This window comes from Molothrus aeneus, chromosome 7 (genome assembly GCF_037042795.1).
Source record: "Molothrus aeneus isolate 106 chromosome 7, BPBGC_Maene_1.0, whole genome shotgun sequence".
Lineage (NCBI taxonomy): Eukaryota > Metazoa > Chordata > Aves > Passeriformes > Icteridae > Molothrus > Molothrus aeneus.
This window is the reverse complement of record NC_089652.1, coordinates 34,001,827-34,016,464: the sequence shown is the minus strand read 5'-3', so window position 1 is coordinate 34,016,464 and position 14,638 is coordinate 34,001,827. Positions and strand designations below refer to the sequence as shown.

Sequence of the window (14,638 nt, the reverse complement as noted above, 5' to 3'; positions counted from 1 at the left end):
CCTTTATTAAAGAATAACTAATTCTCTCCTATAGAGTGGTATCAATACAATACTGTCAATAAGAAGAGGAAGAAATCTTAGTTAAATAAAATTGATAAAGTTATGTTTTTTGCACTTCTCTGTACTTTTGCTTACTGTAACACTAAGATGGTGTATGGGCAGGTCAGCTGATTTATAAGAAAAATGAAGAATTTAAAAGGCATTTGCAGAGGGTGGTTCCACAAGGAAAAGAACGGAGGGAGCAGCTGTGTTAGGGTGCTGTGGAGCTGCCACAGAGTCCTGAGAAGAAAACTTTGGTTGTTAGTGAACATCTCTATATTATTACAGAAAATTTACTTCAATTCTACTTCTTGTGGCAACTATCAGAAATCTGGCAGCATCCAGATACCCCAGAACTACAAGAAAAAAGTATTTAAAATGAAAATGAATGCATAGATAAGGTGGTTTTACACGTGCATATCACATTTTATTTTATTTATCCCTGTTAAGTACTTCTGGTCTGTTTTTAGTCCCCTTTAAATATAACCAACAAACTCCTTTAAATTTTACAAATGTAAAGTTTAAAGTTTACCATCCCCAGGGTCTGGCAGACATCCTAGAACACTAAATCCAGAATCTGAGTGCCTTCAGAGCTGCCTTCCCCAGCAACCTGGTACCACCAGTGTTCCAGGTGTTCCACAGGTGCACCATCATTCAGTGGAGCTGCTTCTGAGGAGGCCACAAAAAAATAACAATGACAGACTTTAAAATATTTAACAGAGCTCAAAACAAATGTGCATCTTTCAAACCACTGTGGTTGCAATCAGATACCTGTACTTAAAAGGAAACAATTCTCCCCAACCCCTATTTGTGTATTGAGAATTGGATTCCTTATTAGAAACCCTGTAGTAGATGTAAAGCAGCTGGAGCCCTTTAAGTGAGAGGAGCATCTGCTGGCAGAGCAGCCCGCACTCGCTTACTTGGATTGAAACTGCACTCCTGAGCTCTTTTTTTTTTTTTTTTTTTCTTTTTTCCTTTTTTTCTTTTGGCAGATGTGCAGCAAATAGCAATGGACTGGATCACGGGGAATTTTTACTTTGTGGATCACGTCAGTGACAGGATCTTTGTCTGCAGCCAGAATGGCTCAGTGTGCGTGACCCTCATCGAGCTGGACCTGAGCAACCCCAAGGCCATAGCTCTTGATCCAACAGCAGGGTAAGGTTCTTTCTTTGCACTAAGATTTATTTCACATGAGTGTTTTAATAACTATTTTTCCTTTGCTGTAGTGAGTTACTTGCATAGTTGCTGTACTAAAGCAATAATGTGCAATGAACGTGGAGCAAATAGTTAACTGTGTTAATTGCAATAATTATTGCAGCATGTGCCTTGTGACTTCTCAAAATGGAATCAAAACTGAGAAAGCAATTTAATCCCTACTTGTCACAACATTTGCTTTGGTGTTTGCTTTTCTGTAAGTTGTGCTTCTAACTAAAGGATGCGGGAAAGGAGTTTTTGGAGGGTTTTTATGCTCTATCCCCTCATTTACAGGAATATTGGAAATGAGTGTACTGAGCTTATTTACACAAAAAAAAAAAAGTGGAAGAATTTTACTATTCTTTAGAGGGTCAGCTCTAGTGGTAAAATTACCATTTTCTGTTCCACAGACAACTACATTCAGTGCCAGTTGGGAATTAAGCCTTGCTTAAAATACAGAGCACTAAATATCCTCCAATTTATAACATCCACCAGCTGGGAAAAGTTTTTAAGCAATAATGATGTAAAAGCATTACTAAATAGGAGTAGAAATAGGATAAATTAATTTATAACTAAATTTTGGTAATGGTTTTGAGCAAGGATTTTACCTTGGTTTTATTAGTCAGTAAGTAGTTCAGACCAAAATCCCTGATGGAATATGTCCTAAACTGCCATAAGCCCTTTCTCAACAAATACAAAAATATTTACAGTAGAACAGCTTGTCATCCATATGTGGACTTTTGTCAGTCTTTATTTAAAGCCTGAACGAATATTAAGAAGCATTATCACAATGACTTCAATTCTGACAGGAACAGCTTGCATGTAAAGTTTACAAAGAAGTTTGATAATGTGATCTTGAGTATAGCTGTATTTCTCTCTGCAGCAGATGGTAAGCTTGACTTGATCTGACTGCAGAGTGGTTTAAAAAGAAAAATAAAAATTCATGCAGAAATTGATTTTCTGCAAGTTCTGATCTGAAAGAACTTGAAGCTTTCAAATTTCCTGACAGCAGCCTTTTTTTCTATGCCTTTACTTGTACATTCTTTGCTGGATTTACTGGATGAATCCAAAGCTTGTCATTAGCTAATCTTAACTGTCAGGGATGTAGGAATTGTGCCCAAGCCTTTGGTTTTGTCAGGAGGGACAGGAAAATGAGAGATTTCAATTGTTATCAGCTGGCTACAAACCTCAGAGCCACCTGCTCAGTGCAAGGTGAAGAGTGGCTGCTCTGGGGAGAGGGAAGGGCTGGCCTGGAGGAATGGTCACAATAATATTTTACACTGTTTCTTATTCTTATTAAGCAATCTCCATTTATTTTGTGGTTAAAACACAGTGTGGAAAATTTTATCAGAGTGCATGTTTTGTAGTTCAGCAGTTATTTCGTTACTGGTTTTTTTGGCATTTTTATTAATTATCTGATGTATGTTGTTCTGTTAATTGGATAACTAACAAACATTTTAACTGCTAACCCCCAATTTATATATTAATTTTGTTAGTTTTTGACTGGGTTTTGATACAGAATGTAAACAGATAATGAAAAAGCCTTCTGGCTATTCAAAAAAACATCTCTTGATCCTTTCTTTTTTCTTTTGTTTTCTGTCCTTTCTTTCTTTGAACCCTTTCATGCTGATGGTAGTTGCGACTTATTTTGGTGTCAGAGTTTTAGGGTGGTACTGATCTCTTGATAACTTGGTGGGTTTATTTTATTTTAAAAATGACAAAAGCATCCATATTAAAACCTTCAGTGCAAGTTGAGCTCTGAATGAGTTGCTGCTTACTCAGAGGGGACCATTTCCAATTCTAAAAAATTCAGAGTGTGGTCCCAAGCCTTTATGTCTGTGATAAACTTCCTGTAGTAGCACAGGGTCAAGCCCTGCTATTCTTGCATGTTCACATCCATGTGTTAGGAGTTCAGTTATGTCAGGAACCAGAAATTCTGCTTTTATCCATAAAACAGCCAAGGCATGGTGGAAAATTTGCTCATTCCAAATGGTTCCCCTGGCTGCACTCAGGAATATCTGTTCTGAGTGTGGTTAATTTTACATCTGTGTGCCTGCAAGTTCTGTTAGATGTTTAGTGGTGATGGTTTGATATATTCTCTTGTGAGCTTACAATGGAACTGGAGCTACTGAGCCTCTTTCCTATCACACAGGGAGTGAAAGAACTTTTCATAAAAATTTATTCTCATAAAACTGAATTTGAAATTGAGGGGAAGAAAATATTTTGCTATTCATGCAGCTCTTGAAGAGCCACGTTTGTTATATTTCTCTTCCAAGCACGTGACTTTGACAGGATTTCAGCACTTTATCATTCTGAACTGTGTCTGATGTTTTGGTTATTCCAGACTAGATCTAATGCACAACCACCAGAAAAACTCCTGCTGCCCCCAGTGAGCTGGTAACTTACCCAGTTAGGGGTTTTGCAGTGCTGGTCCTCATCTCTTTCATTAACTAATTATCAATTAAGATTAGCACAGAGTAAGTATCAGACCTGTGTAAAGGAGAGCAGCATTTCCAGGGGCAGAGAATGTGCCTCCACTTGTCCCTGGGAGCCCTTCAGAGCCCAGACACAGCAGTGAAACATGGACTGAAGGAAAAGCTGGGACAATGAGAGTAGGAAATGAAGTGGAAACTGGTAACAGAGAGGGAGGATAAATTGTTTTACAATAATATATTATCTATCAAATGCCTTTGAACTAAGATGTTTGGCTCCATATGTCTGCAGTTGATAGCTTTGATAAATTTTAATACAGGACTTCTTTTCTTCAGTGGTCAAGGAACTAAAGCAATCACTTTTGCTGGTCCATGAAATTGGTGTAAAATTGATGATGGTGCTGCTGGCTGTCAACATGAAACAAATACAAGCTGGGTTAGAATGGGTTTAGCTGAGATCTTCAGTTTAGGTCTGCTGTACTCTTGGGGAATGGTTTTTCAGAGTATTCCAGGCAGTATTCCATTGGCATATTCATGAGACTTTGATCAGCAGACATTGATGATGGGGGAAGGTAACACATTTAAAACTCACAAGAGGATGGATCAGATTTAGGTTCTCTCTCAGCTCTGCCACAACCTGCTAAATGGCTCTACACAGAGCATTTTATTTTTTTTTTATGGCTCTGCATCTCTTTGTATTCAATAAGAAGGATGCAATGCCTGTTGTTCAAGCTCTGTGATATTTGAATGCATTCAGGAAAACTGGGAATTAATATTGTGGGGTGCTAACTGTGTACATCTTCATATTTATTCTGTAAATATGTCTACTTAATTGCCTCCGGTGTTCAAGACAAATTGTTGCCTTCCACTGCACCACGATGGCCATGGAGAATGTACTGCACCATTTTACAGAGCAAAAATGCCCTGGAGCAGGGGGATGTGCTGCAGATCCCACCCAACACTTCAGTCCTGCTCATACTGCTCAGACATGGAATAATATAAATACCAGGGTGTCCTAATTTCTCTTCATACCTATTTTCTGATTTTTTTGGGAATGTCAGAAAATGGGGAAATGACAGGAAGAGCTGCAAATGAGGCTGCAGCCTTGGGGCTACTCCTGGTTCCAGAAATGTGCAGCTTGTACAAATGGCTGTGATGCTTTTTTTGGGATGCCAGCCACAACTTTCTACTTTATTTCCCAGGCTTATGGAAAAAGATGAACTTCAAGGAGGTGAGATTTGAAATGTGGAGGGTATTGATGTAGCATCCACTGACAAAACTGTTCAAACATAAGGAGAATGTGACTAGAGGTTACACAGGGTGACATTGCAAAGAGGATGTGCAGAGCAAGGCTGGAGCAGGGAAGGATGTGTGGAGCAGAGTGAGGAGCAATAATGGACTAAGGAAATGGTTTAGATACCTCCTACATGAACCTCCATAGAATCATCACAGAATTCCAGAACAGTTTGTGTTGGAAAGGACCTTAAAATTCAGTCTGTTCTACCCCCTGTCATGGCAGGGACACCTTTGCTATCCCAGGTTGCTCCAAGCCCTGTCCAGCCTGACCTCGGACACTTCCAGGGATGGGGCAACCACAGCTTCTCTGGGCACTCTCTGCCAGGGTCTGACCTCCTCACAGGGAATAATCTCTTCCCAAAATCCCATCTGATCCTGCCCTCCTTCAGTGTGAAGCCATTCCCTGTGTCCTGTCCCTCCATCCCTTGTCCCAAGTCCCTCTCCAGCTCTCCTGGAGCCCTTCAGGCTCTGGAAGGGGCTCTTAGGTCTCCCCAGAGCCTTCCCATTTCCCCTCTGAGCGCCCCCAGCTCTCCCAGCCTGGCTCCAGAGCAGAGGGGCTCCAGCCCTGGGAGCATCTCTGTGGCCTCCAGGAGTTGCTCCAGCAGCTCCACGTCCTTGCTGTGCTGAGGATGCCAGGGCTGGAGGCAGCTCTGCAGGTGGGGTCTCACCTCGACCACTCTGCCTGTGATCAGCCAGGACCTGGGTGGGTTTCTGGGCTGCCAGGGCACACTGGAGGCCAACACAAGAGATGCTGGATTGAGGGGGAGAAGAGGAGGAGAGGGAAGAGAAGAACCAGAGGGGATGAACAATTGAGTCATTGCTGGAGTCATTCAAACTTGTGACTGCCATTTAAAAGTTGTATTGGGAACAAAGGGGAGAAAAGACTTATAAAGAGATTTGTAAAAGGAGCAAGCTCACATTTTAATACTGCAACAGTGTGTGTCATGTAAATATTTGAATAAATCTTTTAATCGGCTTTTCTTTCTGCTATGGTGTAGAAATACAGAAAAACCCACAGGCTCCACTTATTTCTTCCACACAATATTTGTGAATGCATTCAAAAAGAGATTGTGTTATGATGATTGAAGAACAACAGCTATTAACGTGTTATGGTGTTATGTACCATTTCTTGGTAATGTTAATGAGTCAGGAAAAAACAAATAAATGCACAACAGCAAAAAAAACCCAACCAAATACTCTGTTGCATTTTAAATCTGCAATAGCAATCAGTTGATACCTCTGGGATTAACAAAGGGGAACAAGGGAAGAATTAACAGCTGAAGTTGTCTACTTCATCATCTCAGAAATTTATTCCAAGGAAAAAATATAAAAATTTTATTCTGTGAACTTCCTTGCTGATTCTGAAGATGCTAAGCACAGATTTCTTCTGTGGCTCAAATCAAAGCCACAGTATGAAAATAATAATGATAATTAAAATACACCATGTCATTGTGTAAAACACAATACGGAAATTTGCCTCAGTCTGAAATTTCAGAAGACAGCAGGAAGCAAGGGGGTAAAAAGATATTTTGAAATTCAGCCTTCTGTATAAAAACAGAGTTAAACAGCAGCTTTAAGATACCATATTTGAGAGATCTGGAAGAAGAATAATAAGAAATATTTAATTATGCCTTTTTAATTTTTTTTAAGATTTATTTTTGAACTTATTCTACCTCTCAAATCTGGTAGAGGTAAGAGGAGGAAACTGGGGGTTGGTCATCCCCCTGTTGTGATCAGGGTGTTCAGATGCTGTTGCAAAGGTTTTTTCTCAATCTGTGTTACCATGCTCGTGGGATGTTTGCTTTTCTTGGTCAGATCAAAATGCAATGCAAGGTCCACTGAGCACTTTTCACTCAAAATCAAAGGAAATGGAAAAGAATTTACACATCATGGAATGAAAAGTTTTCCTTATTAGAGAGCCATGCTCAGGAGATGGTGCCTGGGGTCTGGAGAAGCCATCCCAGAGGATGGAAAACAGCCCTTAATGAGTCAAAGAGATTGAAGGTATAAATAGAAAGAGATTGGGGCTGACAACTCAACCTCTTTGCCATCATGGGCAGACATGTAAGCCAGCCAGAGCTGTCCTGCTTGGTGGGATTTTGGACAGAAGATGGGTGAGGTCTCTGATGGAATGCTTGATGGGACAGAACCCAAGGCCAGCCCTGAAATCCTGGATGAATAAATCCCCAACAGCCAGCAAAGAGCAAATCAGCTGGTGAGGGGTGGAGAGGGACCTTCCTGAAACAAATTTATTGACAGTCATTTTGTTTTTCTTCTCTTTCTGTACCTATGTATTTCCAAAAAAAAAAAAAAAAAAAAAAAAAATCCAGCCACAAATGCAAATTGTATTAGGCAAAATGAATAGAGTTTGCATTCAACTCATATTTGCCTGGAGGTATCAGCGAGGAGCTGAAAATTTTTGCAGGGAGGAAGAGTAGAAATTCAAAAAGGAAGGGAGGTCAGACATACTTTTTTTTTTTCTCTATTTCCTTCATTGTTATTTAAACAGGAGAGTAGTTCAGGGTAAAAATAAAACATCTGCACTTATTGTCTGCTGCCTGTTTTATTCTCTTTTAACTCTCTTGCCTCTGAGCTTTTATAGCAGCCATTGGGCTTAGGAGAGACTCTGAGTCTTAAAACTTTGGTGTTTTTTTTTCCCTATCAGATTAGTCACAATTTTCTGCTGATCAAAGAAGATAGTTATAATCATTAAAGCTCACTTTTAAACAGCCAAATCATTAGTGGTTTAATAACATGCCATTATTAAAAGAGCTCAGCTCCTTTTCTTGTCACAAAGATTTTCAAAGAGCTGTAAGATACATATAAGACTCACTCACTTCAAAAAACTTTTAAAAATGGCCTGAAAAGAATCTTAAAAAAATTATTAAAAACCCAACAAAAGAAACAAAACCCTTACACAAAAAAACCCACTAAAAACTTTGTAATAACTAATCATAATATGAAAGTTTTCATTAAGAATTCATATTTTGTTGCTCGTCCTCCCCCTCCACAACCTCTTTCAGGCTGTGAACAGTTGGAGAAGGTGTAATAGAGGAGCCAAAATAAGATGAGAGAAGAAAGGATACTTAATCAGACCAAAAAAAAACCCCAAAAATTTTAAAAATTATTTCAGCTTTTAAAAATTATTTCAGCTTTTTTTTTTAGTCCCTTCAGCTCAAATGCTTGCTAGAAAATTATGAAAAAAAAGGGTTTTTTTGTCTGATCTCAGGTTTTACAAAACTGCTTCCATTTCCGTGCTATTCCATCTTTTAATTTTAATTGTTGTAACTAAACTGAGACAGAAAACTCTTTCACCTTTGCATTTCCCCCTGGATCTTTTCTCCCTTGAAACTTCAATTCCAGTGCAGCAGCACTGGGAAACCTTGTGGCTGCTGCTCTTGGTAAGAAAAAGAAGAGCTATTGTCACATGCTGAAGACATGTTTATGTTGCAGACGGGTTCTGATATGAATTTGAGCCCTGCATGAGTGGAAAAGCAGAATAACATGTCTGTTTCTGAGTGTTTTTCACAAAAACCCCAAAAAAACCCCAAATTCTAATTCATAGATCTAGGGTGATTCCAAGAAAAGGAGAGCATTTTGAGCAGAAGCTTAATTAGTGAAGAACTGGTCTCCTTCCCAAAATAAGGTGATACAACAATTCTGCATTCATGTGCAAACAGAAGATAGGAGAAATTGCAGTTCTTTTTAACAGCAAACTAAAAGATAAAATTTGATTTATGGACATGCAAAGATATGAGCTTGTATGAAAAAGTCAGCTAATTCAGTTGAAAAGGGCTCAGAGTTCCTGACAAATCTAAAGGAATTAAAATACCAAGCATGTGGCCTAACTGCATTAAAAAGGAACTCACTCACAATGTCAGGTTATTGGTCTGGAGTGACAATTATAATCAAAACAATAAAAATAGAATAGGCTTGAACATGTTTGGTACATGCATGTTCTCAAGTAATGATGAGTGTTTGCTATTGTGCATACCTTTTCATTAATCAAACGTTTCTGAAAATAAAGATGGATGAGTATAATTAATATTGTCTTCTTCTATACCCTGAAGGTGGGCTGTATTTGATGCCCAATCCAAGCTGCATTCAGAGAAAAAAAAGGTACTGATAGCAGTGACAAAGGATGTATTTTTTGATAATAATCCTTTGTGAAAGAGCTGGCAAAGCGAACATTGGCAATGTTATTAGAATAGTTCAGAACTGATGTTCTGAGACTTGGTATTATAACAATAGTGCCTGGAGAATGAAAAGCTAACTAGAGTAATACTGGTGAAGCATGAACTAAAGTGAGCCTTTTTTCTTATGCAGCATGTGCCCAGTAATGGATTTCATATATTGCTACTAAGAGGAACAACATTTGAGTAGTGTCAGCAAGTATGAAAAGAAATCAGTGGGAATACAATACAAAAACATTTGTGGAATTACAAGATAGCTGTGGTTTGTAAAGAGAAAAATTTAAAAAAACCCCAAAAAACTAGCTTGTAAGTCAGTGAAACTTTTCTTCATTTATCCCAAGTTTGGTGCGGAGGGGCACAAAGTCAGTGTGGTGCCTCTCTCGGGGGCTCAGGTTCTCCTGGGGAGCTGAGCTGCCAAACCTCAGCATCTTCATTACCCAAACCACCTCTGCCTTCTGCTCTGGGGCTCTAAACATCAGAAGTGGCTCAGCAAACCAGGCTGGGCACACCAACAGCACAAATGAAACTCTGAGCTGCACTGCCTGGGGCCATGCACAGCTGATCCAACACATCCTCCCACCCAGCTTCACACCTCCCTGGGGCACTGGAGTCCTTGCTCTGCTGCCTCTCCTCACACCCCTCACCCTCAGCCCTTCACTAATTAAGCTTCTCATTAAGCTTCCGCTCAAAATGCTCTTCTTTTACTGAAATTACCATAGACCTATGAATTAGAAAATTAGATTTTTTTTCTTGTTGTTTTGTTAAGGAGAGCCAGAAATGGACATGTTAACGTGTTATTCTCCCTGGAATAGAAGTCTAGAAGTTTGTTGTTGGGGTTTTTTTGGGTTTTTTTCTTTTTTGTTTGTATTTTTTTCCTTTAATAACTGAGATGTCCAGGAAAAAGCTACATGCTTTAAGCAACCCTGTCAGTGATTTTCTTCAAGTTGAAAGCAATTAAGCTGAAGGCAATTGAGGCTACTTTGTTGCTGAATGAGAATATAAATGGGAGTTTAAGCCTCCATAATGCATGGACATAATGTTCACATCCATTTGAAGTCTCCTTTCTTTTTTTTTAATTTTTTATTTTATTACCTGATTGTCTTATTATCTAACCATCTTCTGTAAGGTCATTTGTGTTTTCGAAGACAGGCTCAGATATGAATTAGAGCAAGAACAGAATTGAAAATATAGCTGCTAAGGACCCTTTTTTTTTTTTTAGATGTACTTGCATTAGTCTAGACCTAAAAATATCCATAGATAGCTATTGATAGAGATTTTTTTTCCTCTAAAATGAAGAACATGAAAACAGGAACAAAAAGCTCGTGTTTAACACAGATAGTGTATTATGGTGTTCTAAAGTTTTCCAAATCTTTTCTCCTAGTGCAGCCCACATATTGCTTGTTTTTTTTTTTAACTGAGCCTTAACATTGCAGTAGTGCAAAACTGTGCAAACCATGAATTTTCTAATAAACTCTTGCCATGCCATTCTTTCCCTTCTTCCCACAAGATAAATAACTGCCTGTGTAGATGCCATGTTTGAAGCATAAAACCACTAAATCATAGAATATTCTGAGTTGGAAAGGACCCAAAAGGATCATTGAGTCCATTACTCTTGCTCTGGATTAACCAGAACCACCCAGAGTAACAAAAATGATGAATTCAGTCAATTCAGTTAATTCATCAGCAGTGTGATGATATCATCCTGATGGAGCTGCTGTTTTCTCAGGGCTGATTACATGGATGGCTATTTTTTTAATATATATTGATTTTCCAATTTTATTTTTTTCCTGAGGTTTCTTGCATGTCAGTGGTCTTGTTTCTGTGCTCAGTAGGGTGAACGTGCCTTGCTGAGCTCAGCTGCAACATGACCCCTTTTGGTGGAAAATAGAGAAAAGCTGGAGGAAATCTGGAGATATTAATAGGAAATAACAAAATATAAAAAGCTCATGGCCTATGGAAAACTTGCAGGAACTGTGGTAACCTATTCTAGAAGAGAAAATCCATATTATTCCTATAAAAGACTGGTAGAATAGCAAGGTAGATTTTAATTCTTATTAAATAAAGAACAGGAAAAACAATTTTAATTAGCAGATACTGATAAATAGAGGAAAAAAATCAAGTCTGAGGCGACCTTAGCATTTAACTGATTTAGAAGTCCTTCTGTCATTAGGTCACTTGGGACTGTCTGTCTGGAAGGGATTCAAGGTTCAGCCTTGAATTTCACATCAGGATGTATGTCTGTGCAGGTCTGTAAGCTTATAATGTCAAAGAATGGTGTGCTAGAAGAATAAATGTCAATAATTCTATTTACTAACGTTTCAGTGCTGCTATTTAAAAGTATGGCTGAATCATTACCAAAGTAACCCTTTGTTTTGTTTCTCCACTTGGAGGAATTTGAGAGATTGTAAGGAAAATGGGTTAAAACATAAATTCTAGGAAGCTCTGTTTTTTTTCTTTTAGAGGATTTGCTTCAAATTGGGTTTTAAAGGGATTTTGATACCAAAAATTTATCCTACTAAAGTTCCTACCCCGCTTTTTAGGAATTGCCTTGATTTGAGTGGTTAAATTGTAAGTTTAATTGTTTAGTTTTGTCTTCATAAAGCAGCATGAGCAGCTTTCTCACCTGGTGGTCGAGAAGGCAAATTGCTGCCTTGGGTAGAAGGTTGTGGCCACTGGGGACGAGGAGCAGATTTCTGGGTTTGGATTGAAGGCACTTGAGACAGTAGTTCATGTTGGGACTCAGGTGTTTATCATTTCTTATCAGTAAAACAGTCTCACTGCTGTGAGTTTGGCAGCAAGGCACAAAATGAACAACAATCTCTTGTTACAAGGTCTTTATAGACTAAACTATCCAATTAAGAACTGACACCTAGATTATTTTCCCTTTTAACCCAATAACTGATCCCACAGAGCTGCAATGGGGACTTTTCTGCCCAATTACAAAATGCCACCCAAACCCAAGAAGAAGAAGGAGGAAGAAGAAGCATGAAGAAGAAACCCAGGATGACACCCTGTGCCCTCCATCTCAGTTCCATCCACAACACACTAAAAATCCCAAAACCTCAATTTCTCACCAAGTGACACACCTGCACTACTCTCTATAATCTATTTCACACTTTTGTGGATTCCAGTCTATCTTGAAGTCCAGGAAACTTTCTCCATGAATGAGGGTCAAAGTCAGTGCTGCCCTGCAGGTCAGGGCACCCCAGAGCAGACACAGAAATATTCCTGGTGCCCTGGGTTTCCACACTTTAATGTGTTTGATCAGCCACAGAGCTGTTAAATAAACTGTCCAAAGTTATCTATTGAAACACAACTGTGTCAGCCTAAAGTGGAAGGAGAATCAATTTCTGCTTCACCATCCTGAAAACTCCAGCAAAACTCCTCAAAATGTGGGAGCACTGGTTCTGTCTTGGTTCTGAAATGAATATGCTCTGTGCTAGAAACTTCTGAACCTTTTGAAGTTTGCTCATTACCAGTTAGCTTGGGCTAGTTGGTTCATTTTCACACACAAACACCTTCCTGTGCACACAAAAAACTTGGTCCAAATTTGCAGTTGGTCTCAGTCTTGGTGTTTCCAAGAAACAGAATTTAGGAGTTTGGCCACTGTCCAGGCTGGCACTTGAAAAACTTGTTTACTTTGAATCAATGGGTAATTAGCTCACTGAGGAGGCAAACCTTTAGCACAGGGAAATCTAGGAAAAGGCCATCAAGTTAAAAAAAAAATCTCATTGACTCTGCTTCAGTTTTGTTTAGATCATTTTTATTCATTAGCATTTGACAGCAAATCGACAAACCCCAAACCAAAATACTCAGGGATCTTTATTCAACAGATATTAAATGAAAATGCCGTATTAATAGTAGAATATTTGAACCTCACTGCCTTTTTTACATGCTGAGAAACCAGTGCTTGCATTTCTGAGAGCTTTGTAAGTTTTACAAACACAGGGTTTTGCTGACAGGCTTCTCCAGACCCAGGGCTTGCACAGCACCACCTCTTGGCTGTTCTCCTCCAGCAGAACAGAAATGCACTGTACTTTCTGCTGGCACAGCTCCTGGGGCTGAGCAGAAGGAGAGGAGAAAAAGCAAACTGCATTCCCAACAGGGATTACACTGCCTTCAACAGAAAATCAGACCTCTAACCAAAATATTTAAATTGGAACAGAACTGGGTTGACTACACCAAGCCAAGCTCTTGTTTGGATTCCTGAGTGTCTGACATGGTTTACTGATGTGAAAACATTGCATCTTCAGAAAGTTCAAGGATTTGTTTGTTTGTTTGTTTTTATGTATGAATCTCTTTGTTAAATTGCTGTTCTGTTACTTGTCACGTAGAGTTTCCTGAATGCAGCAATACTTTAGCAGATCACAATACTTTGGTGTATGCAGCTGTCACTTCAGAAAACTTGATGTCTATTCTAACATTTTCAAGAGTGAAATCTTAATATTGGAATTTGCACACGTGCTTAAACTCTCAATATGCTGGCAGCTTTATTTTGAAAGGTTTGAATGCCCACAGGTCTTACCCAATTCAGGGAACAGCTGAGACTGCTGAAGTGAGGCTGCTTACATAATACATGTTGTGCCTGTGTATGATTTCTAAGACTTTAGGAGAGGATTCCTGGATTTCTAAGACTTTAGGAGAGGATTCTTTTGTGGATAAATTATTTTAGCCTGATGTTCTACAAGACTCTTCTGCTTATGTATTTTTAATATAATTAAACATATATATATATATATATATATATATATATAAATAATATTTGATGAGCCACCTGTGTCCTCAGGCAGAAGTTTTGGCTGTGTTGAGCTGCCTGTGATTTGGGATGAGGTTTTTGAAAATAACAGTCTCAGTGTCACAGGCAGAATCAGGCTCTGCAGCATCAAGCTTAAGCTGAGCAGTCATAATTACTGGGTAGGCTTGAAATTGTGGTTTAAATTCTGCGTGAGGTTCACTTCATTTAAGCTTGGGAGGATTTTGTGAAGAAGAATTCATTAATGTCTGGGAAGCAGTGGGAGACAGAGGTGTGAACACTGGTAAGTGCCTGTTTGGAAATGAGCAGCTTTGCATTCTGAGCAGGAGTTGAACAAAATGCATCTCTGTGCAAGGGTGTGAGGCAGCACTTATGTAAGGAAGCAGCAGTCACTCCTCAGAGCATGAGGAGGGCGTTTTGAAATAATAACCAGTGGATGTAATCAGAGAATTCTGATAGCTCACATCGTGGGAACATTTAAGGCAACACAGGAATTGTAATGCTTGCTTGGATTTGCATTTGTAACTCTTTTGTGTGCATTTTTATTTTTGTTTTGTTCTTACTTATCTCACAGCCTGGAGATAAGTTACACAGATCCACACCTGCCCTACCTTGTCCACTTTGTATGGAAAAGGAGTAGAGATTAGAGAAAGAGGTTGAAAGGTTGCTTATTTTATCACATTCTTTGAAGGCAGAATAAATGAGCCTGTGACATTCTACAAGCAGGTTTT

General features: G+C 39.0%; 1 protein-coding gene across 1 annotated transcript in view; it reads left to right on the top strand.

The window, feature by feature from the left end:
- Nucleotides 1-14,638, top strand: part of LRP1B (LDL receptor related protein 1B) — a 631,162-nt gene that overhangs the window by 361,192 nt on the left and 255,332 nt on the right. The window contains exon 7 of the mRNA XM_066553313.1: nt 1,032-1,194. Within this exon, the coding sequence (XP_066409410.1) occupies nt 1,032-1,194 (163 nt within the window). The remainder of the gene's footprint in view (nt 1-1,031; nt 1,195-14,638) is intronic.